Below are 13,174 nucleotides of genomic sequence, written 5' to 3' on the forward strand. Positions count from 1 at the left end.
AATATTAATAATTCCTTAGGTTTATAATTTAATCCCTACCATTTATAGTATTAATCCCAAGAGGTTATTAATATATTGGGATCAATATTTAAAACATAAAAGATTAATACACCAGATATTAATACACCCTAATAATTAATAAACCATATAGTTTAATAGGTGAGTGTTTAAGCCCTAAAATTTAAATTTTATAATATATTATTTTTACCTATTCTATTATTAAATATTATATTATTATATAAAACAATTATATAAATATAAATATATATATATATATATATATATATTATTTACCAATAATAATAGTATAATATATTTTAGTTTAATATATAGTTAATATTATTAATATACTCCAAATAAATATATAAAATATATTGACAATTGTATAAATAAATATATAAAATTATTATTCTATTATAAATACATATTGAGAATAATAATTAAATATTATTATTATGTTATATGTGAATTATATTATAGTTTTAAATATAAAACAAAATTTTATGTAATAACTAATATTATATTAATATAAAAAATAGTTTTAAATATAATTATTAATATATTAACAAAATTTTATTAAATAACTAATATTATATTAATATAAAAAATAATATTAATATAATAGCTATAATTATATAAATGAAAATAATAAAACTATTATTACTTATATAATTATTAATAATAAGAAAGAATAGCCTTTAACAAAATATACATAACCATGTTTACACATAATGGTTATTAATATAGTGAGTAGTGATATAGGTTTATCAAGATATATCAACCATATTGATAAATATGGCTGTGCTACTTTTTAATAGGCTTGAAATTAAAATAAAGCGGCTTATCACTTTCCCAAATTCACATAAAGCATTTGCTAATACGAACTTTGCATCTACTTATTTCCAAATTTACATTATGATGTACACTGCCAAAGATATCGCTCATGCAAAATTTGCGAGCACCTGAAGGAGTGTGTTTACTCATCCTCCAGTGCTGTTTGACTTTGCTGATAACATATTGCTGCACAGAATATTGCTCGGCTCATTCCCTTCTCTATTGTAAGAAAAAACAAGCCGACACCCATTTTGTTTTCAGTGCTCAATCCAACACCAACGTGAAGCAAAGAAAATCCAGCAGCTATAGCAGATCATGGAAAGGTACTCGTCTACCCCACCGTAAAAGGATAAGCTTGGGAAATCTTCATTTTAATTTTGCTTACAAGGATATGGTTGATTTCTTAACATTTTGATGGCCACCTCTGCAGAGTTATGTTTGAAAGCATTGGCCGTTAGATTTAAAGCATTGAACATCAACCTTCAGTAGGAGTTTTTTGAGAAAATGAAGAATGAACTTTTGTAGGAAGTTTCTGGTGTCTTTGGCAGAAATTTTGGGCTGTTGTAGTGGGTAAAATAGAGCTTTTCTTTGAGGTTGTTCTATGTCCTGGCGGACTCTCCCATCCATCCATTTCAGACTTCCGGTGTGTGATGATAGGTTTTCCGCCATCACTTCTCTGACTAGGAGGAGGCTCTTTTGCCTCACATGTGGCTCTGGCCATCCGCGGATACTAATCTCCCTAAGGTGGAGGCAAGAAAGGCGAACTGTGGCATTAATAATGGGAGTCTGATTCAGTTTAGTAATGAAAGATCGAACAATCTTGTCTTTGACTTAAATTTCTAGCAAAGCTAAATTGTTTGAATCTGACAGACACCTCAGTTATCCCATTTACAGACCATGTGAGTGCATGTGTAGTCTTATGTAGTGTTTTGGTTTTTTCATGATTTTTGAGTTTTCATCTCAGACAATGAAAATACTATTATATTTGTGTTGAATCTGCTCATTTCCTCCGCACCTTTTGATCTACAAAACTGTGCAAACAGACATATTAGATACACACAATTGTTAATTGAGATGGATCCAGCGCTGATTTGTCTGTTGTCCATATTCCCTCACTTGCGAAACTGTGCGAATTCGACACATTTGATGCAGATTCCATTATTGGATGCCCATATGGTGCTAATTTACAGAAATGTTGATGCAGGTTCACTGTTGGTCAGGAGATTGCAAATTTCCTAATTTCCTGCGGAATACTGTCCAAGGCTTGGGAAGAGTCAGATGTTGCAAGAGATTCAGAGAGTTTCAATCTGACGGAGCACGAAGGCGTTACATATGTTACCTTCCCTTCATTTCATAAAATAGAAGGCTTCATAGTCGACGAGGGCGAATATGGATTGGGCAACATACTAACTAATAACCAGATATTCTCGGAAAGGGGTAACGATGGTAAACCAGCCCTCGTCCATCAGGGAGCTCTTAAGCTGTTCCTGCTTATTATGGAGAAAACAGATTTGCAAGCAAAGGTAAATTGATTTTTCTAGATACAACTGTCTGGACAAAGTGCCCTTAATTTCACAAAAAGAGGGTTTACTTGTTCACTCATTATAGATGAAATTATAGAAATTCAAAGAGAAAAGTAACATTGTGTTGATGTATTCCATGATCTATCAGTTGCAGATTTATATGGACTCCAAACAAAGGAAACTCAAGCCCATTATATTTGTGGGTCATTCCTTAGGAGGGGCAGTTGCAACCTTGGCTACACTATGGGTACTGGAAAAGAGGCTAAGGCAAAGCTCTCCATTTTGTATCACTTTTGGTTGCCCTTTAGTGGGAAATGAAGGACTTGTTGAAGCAGTTGGTCGTGAGAATTGGGGAGGCAACTTTTTGCATGTGATTTCCCAGCATGATATTGTTCCTCGGATGCTCCTTGCACCGGTTGAATCCATTGCTGAGCCTTTGACTGCTATCTTGCCGTATTGGCATGGCCAAATCCGATATTCTTTTATTCAAGATGCTTGCAACACTCTTCTTGAAAACGTCATGCAGTGTACTTATACAGTGGAAAACCATGGGGCTGATTCCGTTAGCAGGTTAGTTGGAGTTATTCAAAATGCTGGCAACACTCTTCTTGAAAATGATGTTGATTCTTCAGCGGGGTCAGATGGGGTTATAAAGAGAAGCCCATACAAACCTTTTGGCATTTACTTGTTTTGCTCAAACCATGGCGCAGCTTGTATTGAGAATTCTGAGACCGTTTTGATGATGCTTCATGTGACAATGCCAAGCCGTGAAAATCTTTCGGATGATATAGAGGAATGTATTTCAGAGCATATAGCGTATGGTTCTGTTTTGAAACACGTCACAGAGAACTCCATAAGTGGGAGAATAATTGATAATTCCAACTCAGCATCCGCCTATGAGATGGGAATCTCAATGCAGCTAGACGCTCTTGATGTTAGACGCCAGGTACAGGTCAATTGAAAATTCCTTTTAAAATTAAGATTTAGGAACAAATGAAAAGTTCCATTTAAAAATAAGATAGGGTGAACAAAAGTAGGGTTATATTTAATGTTTTCAGAGAGCATGTGAATATTGGTAAAAATGATTTCAAAATATCATACTTATATATATATATATATATATATATATATATATAAAAGTATGTCCATGAACTTGCGATGCAGTGAGAGTTTAGTGTGAAGGTTAATTTTTAAAAAATATTATATCATATAATAAATAACAATCTACTTGATAATATATAACAAATACTAGAATTTTTATTAATAGCTTTTAATCATAAATTAAGATTAAAATAGATAATACATCGAAGTTATAATGAATTGAAAATTTAAATAAGTTTAATACTAAATTATTTTATTTATAATTTTAAATTTTATTTCCTTCTTTCAATTATATTAGTTAGGAATTGTAATTTGGTAATTTTGAATTGGTGATTTCAACTTTGTGCAGAATGGTCATAAATGGATTTTCTCACCCATAACAGCAGATATGGAAAACCATCTTGACGAAAATGCCGCTAAGCTGAGGTGTGAATTATTATTGAAAAAAACTCTTATGGCAGAGCTTGAGTGGTATAAAGAGAGATGTGAGAAGGACGATGGCATCGGATATTATGATTCCGCCAAGAACTTCGACCGGAAGGATATTAGAGCGGATCGTGTAAGGGTAAGGCTCGCTGAGTTTTGGGATGAGGTTGTTGAGATGTGGGAAAGTCATGAGTTGCCAAGTGATTTCGAAACCCAAGAGAAGTGGATAAATGCTGGCAATACATATAGAAGACTTGTAGAACCTCTGGATATTGCAAGTTATTATCGCTTTAACGGCAACGGCAACTATCTTTCAGATGGAAGACCCAGACGACATAAAGTTCTTCAGGAATGGGGGGAAGCGAAAGAAAAGAATTGCAGTTCAAAAATTCAAGGACGCCGCACAAAACCTGCATCCCTCACTCAAGACTCATGCTTTTGGGCACACGTAGAAGAGGCTCGGAGAGACCTGGAAAGTCTCAAACAAGGACAACACAAAAGGCTACAAAATCTTAAAATGTTTGAAGAGTATGTGACAAACATGGTAAAGGCTCTCACCATTTCTTCAGATGTTTTCTTGGAAGGAAGCTCCTTCATGATGTGGTGGAAAGAATGGAAAAATTATATTAAAAGCCATTGTCCTGGATGGATCTCTCCATTATATGAGATAATGGAACGTGAAAATCCATTCAAGTTTGAAAGGATTGACAGGTAAAGCATCAAACATTAGCCTTTAGTAGGAAGTGTTTTAGATGCTGAAGACTGAATTTTTGTAGGAGGTTTTAGAAAGTGCCTTTGGGGGAAATTGTAGGAGGTATTTGTTTTTTCGAATCTGGTCATCTCCTCCGTATCTACAAAACTGAATCAATGAATGTTCCGAGCTCACTTCTCCACTATCCATATCTCCTGACTGGCAAAAATTCGCAAATTTGACATATTTAGCATGACTCTGAATTAAGAGGGTCCATTTCGCAGTGCCCATATTGTGCTGATTTACATATATGTTGTTGCAGTTTAACTGTTCGGCAGGAGAATATTTCTTCCACCGGGGAGGTAAAGGAGACTATTCCTTCCAACAAGGAGGTAAATTATCTCGCTTCTCTCTTAGCCCCACAAGGTTGCAACTTAATGAAATGTCAGTCTTTTACAGTCAATGTTGTCTGTTTCAAGCCTGCAATGAACAGAGTATATTAAAATGTAAGATCTTATTATTTGTCATTGAGTCTACAGGTTCATATATACTGCCTGTGTATGCTATTTGCTTATCGTGGATGATTTGATTTTAAACTCCATCGTAACATCTTTGTCTGCACTTCTGTTGTTTATTTTCTTTCATTTAGGCAGCGAAGCGATGTTTTAAATGTGTGCTTGAAATTGTGATATTGTCAATTTGTACAGAGTGATTTGGCCCAACTAAGTTCAAAAGAAAGTAAACTGATCCCAGAACAAGGTCGTATGTTCGAGCTCGAGTGGTATAAAATGATTTGCCATGAGAAGGGTGACGCATATTATGATTCTTTCAAGAACCGGTATGAGAAGGACTATGGTTACAGTAAGAATAATTTGCTGAGGGTAACGCTCAATGAATTCTGGGATGGGATTATTGGAATCTGTAACAGTCCCTCATTGCCGAGTGCTTTTCAATCCCGAAATAAGTGGATAAATGTTGGCACTGCCTATAGAAAACTTGTGGAGCCTCTGGATATTGCACAGTATTATAGCACCTCGAAGGACAGCGGTAACTATCTAGACAAAAGACCTGCTCGTTATAAAGTCCTTGAGCAATGGTTGGAACACAGAAAAACTAATCGCAGTTCAAGAGATCAGAAATCTCGTACAAAGCTACCGTTCCTCACTCGGGACTCATGCTTTTGGGCGCGTGTAGAAGAGGCTTTGAAAGATCTTAAAGAAGGTGCGGACCAAAAGAAAGAAAGTCTTGAAAATTTTGAAAAATATGTGACAGAGATGATCAAAGATTGCAAGATTTCTTCAGATGTTTTGCTGAAAGGAAGCAGCTTCATGAAATGGTGGCGAGACTACAAGGAACACCAAACCTCTGAATGGAAATCAAAATCCCCATTATATAACCTGAAAAGTCGATTTTGGAAGCCATGAATTCAAAAACATGTTCTGCAACTTTCTCTCAGTTCAACTTCCTTTCAATTAAGATCCCCTTTGTTGGATATAATTTACTTTCATTTGATTTCAAAGGGATGGCTGGAATGTATTTGGGTTAAATTTTCCAAGTGTTAGATCTTTTGTGACACTCAGTGACTGACTGACAAATCTCGTGTACGCCATGTTCCCAATGTGTCATAGATGTTTCTTAAGATAGAATGCCGTCACCATTTTGAGATGTCCTCGCTTTGAGAATTGTGTTCGTGAATAAATTTTGACATTAGTGATATACTTTTTCCTTAAATGTAGGTTTGTTTTAGTAACTAAAATAATAAATATGTATATAAATTTTGTGAACTTAGTATAAATTTTTATTTAGCAATTCCAAAATATATAAGATTCTTTCTTTAAATAATATAGAGAAGTTAAGTCAAACCAATCCACATACTTACTCAATAATTTTATTATTATTATTATTAAAAAATAAAAATAAAAAATATTGTATATATTTATTTTTAAATCTATAGAAAGGTGTAATTTGATTGGTAATAATTGTGATATGATATTGTGTAAATTTGAAGCGCAAGGCTCAGAGTCCCTAAAATTACTTTGATGTTGTGCAAGTTGAGGTGCTAGGATTAAATTCCCTAATTTACTTTGTGTATGAATTAACCTAGAGGTTATAGTGGTAGCTATCAAAATCAACACAAGATTGGTCCAAAGGTTATAGTGGTACCTATGGAAATAAACATCTTGCATGGGCCTAGTCCAATTGCCAACTCCTCTAGACCAAAAAAAATAAATCTATATGTAATTTTTTTTGATGAGGTAAAGATTTGTATTGTATGAGATAATGATATTTACATTCTAAGGAGAAATCATGTGTTGGCTTGCCACTAAAGAAATCATACAAAACACAAAACATCAATTGTTCTAAAATATCAAATAGAAAAAAAGGAATTTTTCACTCAAAAATAAAAATATAATATATTAAGTGATAACTACCCTTCTTCTGCACAACACTAAAATAAGAGAACATAAAAGGAAAAGAAAATTAGAAAGGCATGTATGTATGCATGCCTACTTTTCAAAATCCATGACTTCGACATGGATGGGCTCCCTGTTGATGCTTGGAAAGCAATTAGGATCAAGAGAAGTTCCCACTTTCCATTCAATTCTTGCAAGCCTATAGTCCATTGCCATCAAAGTTGTTGCAATTGATTAAAGATAGGATTCCTTCATCCTTAACCTCATTCCAATCTATAAACACACTACAAATGAGGAACTTAAGGTGCTAGTAGATATCCATTATCTACTAGCACCTTAAGTTCCTCAAGAGCCCAATCTACAACCTTAGACAACACCTCATTGTCTATCAGATTGCACCATTCATTGGAGAGTTCTCATTCCACTTGAGTGATTGCTTCTTGAGTTGCTTAAGGGGTTAGGTCCTTGTAGCGAGTTGTCCTATATCTTAGCCTGAGTTTGAGCTCTAGAGCTTCCTCACTCCTAATAGTAGGCTACTCTTATTTGAACTATGGCTCGTTGTCTAGGCATGGCACTCAGTAGAAGGGATGAGAGTTTGGAGATTGATCTAGAAGTATCCTAAAAGGCCAAAGTTTCAAAGTTCTCAAAACACAACAAAACCAATATCAAATCAAAGAGTTCGTCGTTCTAAATCCAACAACATGAATGCCACCTCAAATCGACATCGTATGAAGAAGTTATGGCTCGCTGAAGTTTTCCGAAAATAACTAAACTTTTTGTAGGCAAGGACACCTGGCATGATGGCATAATTAGTACGGATGTTGACGTCAGTGGTATGAATGATGACATCATCAAGTGATGTGATTGTATAGATAAGGGAGAACCAACCAGAACATGCCATGTGGTTGTTGATGTCAGTAGCCTGGTCAACTGCCCAGTCAACTATACAAACCAATGAGGACATGACATGTGGAAACCCAGTGAGCATCACCAGATTCTACTAAGGAGATGTCAATTTGGACCGGTCTAGTGTTTGGCAGCAGCAGCGAATTTGTTTCCTACTTAAAATGTGCAATGACCCCTAAAAATTCGGTGGAAAATAGGGTTGTTGGAGGTTAAAATAATAATATTTTTAAATGATCAATGACCAAACTTAGTGACATTGTATATTATATAATAAACCAAATATTTCCAGTGGTGGTAGTTGAACCCACTTGGTAGGTCCACCGATGTCGGCCCAATTCAAAAACAACACTAAAAAATGTTAACAAACTGCGCCAAAACCATATGCAACGAATGGGTTGGGTGAGGGGGTCACCTCCATGACCTCCACTAGCCAACGATCCAAATTTCTGCACACCACTAGTGCACCAATGTTGCCACTTCGTTAATGTTGTTGGCCCACATATATTTAAACCCATTCAATCCAACGCTAAGGCAGGGGCCACATGGCAGGGCGAGAGCCACACTCAAAATAGATCTATGTGCACGGGAATTGAGATGGGATAATACTCCCAGAATATTCCAAGAATATTCTTGCAATATTCCTATATTGGAATCTTAAAGGGAATCTAAAATATTCCCTAGAGCTCTAGAGGTCACTTGAACAAAACTAGGCCAAGTTTATAGTCATTTTTCACGAACGTTTTGTAGGAATCCAATCATGCAGTATGTTTCTCAAGCAAAGGTCTACATTTTCAGGCCATCCCTAGAAGTGGAGGTACAAGGTATCATTTTGTAGTTTCTTGTATGTTGATTTCACTGCCAATTAATGAAAGAGGCCTCCCACATTGAGTGAACTTCATTATCAAGTTGTTTGTGTGTCTTTAATCTCATGGTTGTGTTTGATTTTTGCTTATTTTATGTGTTTATGTCGTTTGGTTACATGCTCTTTTAAATGAAATTATATATCCATCTATGAAGTAAACGATTTGGATCAAGTTTGGTATCAGAGCATTTCTTCTTGATGTGAGTTGCATGAGTGAATGCTAACTAGGAACAAGCTCCAAAGAGGTGAAGGAAAACAAAAATATTTGATCTCGAAAAAGGGCGTGCAACACGAAGATGGAACATGGAAGATGAGAAAGCTCGATTAGAGGAAGAGTGAATTTATCACAAGATCTCCTTCACCATCATAGAGAAAGTGGACAAAATGTTTGCGGAATATGAAAATACAATCAAGCCTGAGAAGAAAGAGGCAGATGATCATGCCTCAGTAAACCATGGAGGTAGAGGAGAAGAGCCCCCTCACTCTCCATATTCAAGTGGCCGTTCTTCTTCTTCCTCTTCTCATCATTCTAATAGGTGTCATATGAATGCATCTAAAAAAAGCATTTTTTAAGCTAGCTGTAAAGTTTGATTTGCCCACATATAATGGAGAATGTAATGCAGAGAAGTTAGACAATTGGATTAGACAGATTAAAGTCTATTTCCAGTTTCAACAGATCAAGGAAGATGAGGCCAAGATTCAATTACCATCTCTTGGGCTGAGTAGCATCGCTCTCATTTAGCAGGAGAGCAAGTTGTAGAAAGGTAGCAAAAACTTGGGTAATCTACTTTCTTCTTGGTCCAATTTTGTTTCTGCATTAAAATAACAATTCTATCCTATGGGTTATCGAAAAATGGCTTTAATTGAATGGAAATACTTAAGACAAGGCAAGGGTCAAATTGTTCAAAGCTTCACTGAAGAGTTTAGAAAAAAACTTTAAATTTGGGCATTTCAGTTGATTCACCAGAAACAATAACAAAGTATATTGGTGTTTTACATAGTTACATTAGCCATTCTTTGTTGTTGTTTGAGCCTACTACCATTGATGTAGTCAGTGTGAATTCCATTCACCTTAAAAGTGGGTGCAATAATGACAAAGAAGATCAACCCAAGAAATCGTCTTTCAAACCTCATAATGGAAAGTTCGAAGGAAATGACAAGGGAAAGGAAAAGAAGGCAACTACAACCAAGAAAGAATAAGGAACAAAGCCATCTTGCACAAATTGAAATAAGGAAGGCCACAATGATGAACATTGTTGGAAGTTGCATCCGAAGTTGAAGCCAAAGAGATCTAGTGGAAAGGGAAAGTAAAATATGGCAGCAACCATGCAACAAGACCTTGGATCCGACTCTAGTGGCGAGACACAGATCATAACAATCGGCATACAAGGTAACCTTTCTCTTCATGCTATTGAACATTTTGAATTTCATGCAAATAAAATTTCTTCAAATGAGTCTCTTGTTAATGAACGAAAGAGGACTAAATTGTGCCACATTAGATTTGTGATGAAACATATACTAAAGTGGAAACCTTGTTTGATCCAAACTCACAAGTAAACTTGATTTCAGAATCCTTGGTTAAGAAATTAAGGTTGGAAACCAAGCCTCATCTGAAACCATACCCTCTTGGTTGGGTGTGTGAAAAAGCCAAATTGCAAGTAACTAAATAGTGTAGTGATAGATTTGTTATGCATCCAAACTAGTAGATGAGGTTGACCTTGATGTTATATCTTTGGATATCTATGGCATTGTATTTGGGATTTCATATTTGTATGACAGGAAAGCAGTGTTCATTAGCCATGAAAACAAGTATCATCTCACGAAAGATGAGGTGGAATACATTGTTAGGACTCATCATGGCAAGATCATCACGAGTCTTGTAAGTGCAGTTCAAATGAAGAGATTGATCAATTCTAGCAAAGGGTGCATACTTATGGTTGTGAGAGAAAAATATACGGAGGCATCAAAAGCTTTCCAAGGTTGTCATGCCACTCATAAAATATAATTGTATCAAAATTGTTTCTAACTATAATGGGAATTTTTAGGAACCAAGTGGGTTTCCTCCAAAGCATGATATCGAACATGAAATTCACTTGCAGCAGGATGCTTCTTTACCAAATATTGGTATGTACAGGTTTTCAAATATTGATATGGAGGAGATAAAGAAACAAGTGCAGGAATTGCTGAACCAAGGGGTCATAAGGCCAAGTTCTTCTCCACGCGACTCGTCCATCATGTTTGTGCCAAAGAAGGATGGCACATGGAGGATGTGTGTGGACTACAAGGCACTCAAAACGATAACGGTGAAGAATCGATGCCCTCTCACTCGCATTGATGATTTATTAGATAAATTGAAAAATGATATCTATTTCACAAAACTGGACGTGCACAGTGGCTACCATCAGTTTAGGATTGCAGAATAAGATGTAAGGAATACTACATTCATGACAAAACATGGGTTTTTTGAATGGTTGATGATACCATTCAGACTATTCAATGCTCGAACCACATTCATGAGGGTGATGAATTACATTTTCAGACTTTTTCTTGATGATTTTGTAGTTGTTTATCTTGATGGCATTCTTGTTTTCAGTAGAACATGGGAAGATCATGTGAGTGATGTTAAAAAGGTTCTTGATGTTTTGCAAAAAGAAAAATTGTATGTCAAAATGTCTAAGTGTGAATTTGGTAAGACCTTTTTGGTTTACTTGGCTTACATTGTTGGAGGTGGATAGTTAAAAATAGGTCCTTCTAAAGTTGATGTGATTATGAAGTGGCCGAAGCCCACCAATGTTACAGATGTTCATAGCTTTTTTGTTGCAGTACAATACTGGAGCAAATTCATTACCAACTTCTTCGTCATTACATCCCCCTTGCATGCATTGATAAGTGTGAATCAAACCTTTTAGTGGGGAAGAAAGTAGTAAAAAACCTTTGATGCACTAAAAGAGAAGATTAATATCACACCAGTTTTGGCCTTACTTAACCTCAAGCAACCTTTTGAGATCAAGACAAATCCCAATGGGTATGCCATGGGAGTCGTGTTGATGCAGCAATGGAAACATGTATGTTACCATTCAGATACATTCTCCCAAGTCATTTTGAACTATCCCACATATGACAAGGAGTTCTATGCCTTGGTTCAAAGCGTGAATAAGTGAAAGAATTATTTGATAGGCAATGATACCATCATTCACACATATCACCAACCCTTTCATTACCTCTAGTTGAAAACTAAGCTTCAACAATGTTGTGGGGGAAAGTATCCAACTCGGAATGACCCTAACCCACTCTAAGGGTGACAGTTACCTTAGCAACAACTGAAAGCAAAGCTATCTAAAGTTTCTTCTTTATGACATGCAAGAGATAAAAAGGATAGATCCACTTACCGATGTCTTGCGCAAATGGTCGATCCAATCTCCTTTGATTGCCGCTTGCTCCCAGCTCCAAGTCTTTTCACGGGCCCAGCTACACGAGATCCTGCAAATAAGACAAGAAAAGGAAACTACAAGAAGCATGCATGCATAACTGATTCAAGAATTAGCATAAATCAAAGACGCAAGTAAGACAATACACCATTGAAACACATGCGAATAGAAGAAACTCAAATGCTTTATTAATATATGGAAGTAAGGTTCAGGCGGTGATACAACCATGAGAGGTCCAATCCAGCATCACCTTCCCGGTGGAGAGAAATCTCTTCTTCACCTCCCTCAAGCAATCACCCAATGCTCACAACTGTAAACCAACAGCAATTCTTCGCGCTAAATTCCGGCCTTCAGATCCCATGGGATGAGATCCTTATATAGAGTTTTGGAGTGAAGGCAAGTCATGTTGATGTGTGACTTGCTGTGCTCTTCAACCCCAGTTGTTCTTCAGTCTTTCACTTGGAGTTTCTACCTTCCACTTGGAGTTCTAGAAGCTCTTAACTCATTATTAGGCGAATCTTTTGATCACATGCCTTTCTGGAAGCTTCCTGGGCACTGGCACTTTGAGAAAAAGATTCCTCCACATGTCCAGTTACGCCCAACGCAGGTAGCCTTTGTCCTACCTGCTTTGCAACGCAGGTAGCCTTTGTTGCACCTGCTATGCAACGCAGGTACCCTTTGGAGCAGCTGCTTTGATCCAAAATTGACCTGTTTTGAGTGTTTTTTCAGTGGAAGACTGATTTGCAGAGCTGTGGTTTGCTGACCTTGTTCCTCTAAGGGTAAGAACAACATGTTTGGGGACTTTGGATCCCTCAGATTATTGACATTTCATGCTTCATGTTGTGAGGCACAAAAATGTCTATAATAGTTGCCCCCTAAAGTATGAGGTCGTTTATCGGGTGAAATGCTTTATTAGGAGGATCCGAAGTTCATTCAATCGTCGGGAGGTGACCTGTAACAAAATACAATACAATACATTATCTTTTCAT

At 36.3% G+C, this 13,174-nt stretch overlaps 2 protein-coding genes across 2 annotated transcripts; both read left to right on the forward strand.

Moving 5' to 3' along the window:
• The first annotated feature begins 877 nt into the window (after positions 1-877).
• LOC149243935 (uncharacterized) lies at positions 878-2,372 on the forward strand. The gene is made up of 2 exons (XM_089374668.1): positions 878-1,157; positions 2,039-2,372. Exons 1-2 carry the CDS (start codon positions 1,150-1,152, stop codon positions 2,364-2,366), a joined length of 336 nt encoding a protein of 111 aa, XP_089230794.1. The 5' UTR covers positions 878-1,149; the 3' UTR covers positions 2,367-2,372.
• Positions 2,373-2,480: 108 nt separating this feature from the next.
• Positions 2,481-6,150, forward strand: LOC149243936 (protein EDS1-like). The gene is made up of 4 exons (XM_089374667.1): positions 2,481-3,303; positions 3,808-4,595; positions 4,898-4,967; positions 5,283-6,150. The coding sequence occupies exons 1-4, from the start codon at positions 2,485-2,487 to the stop codon at positions 5,997-5,999; spliced, it is 2,394 nt and encodes a 797-aa protein (XP_089230793.1). The 5' UTR covers positions 2,481-2,484; the 3' UTR covers positions 6,000-6,150.
• Positions 6,151-13,174: the final 7,024 nt, after the last annotated feature.

This window comes from Pinus tabuliformis, chromosome 8, assembly GCF_031772625.1.
Source record: "Pinus tabuliformis cultivar Carrire ecotype Pingquan chromosome 8, CPIR1, whole genome shotgun sequence".
Classification (NCBI taxonomy): domain Eukaryota; kingdom Viridiplantae; phylum Streptophyta; class Pinopsida; order Pinales; family Pinaceae; genus Pinus; species Pinus tabuliformis.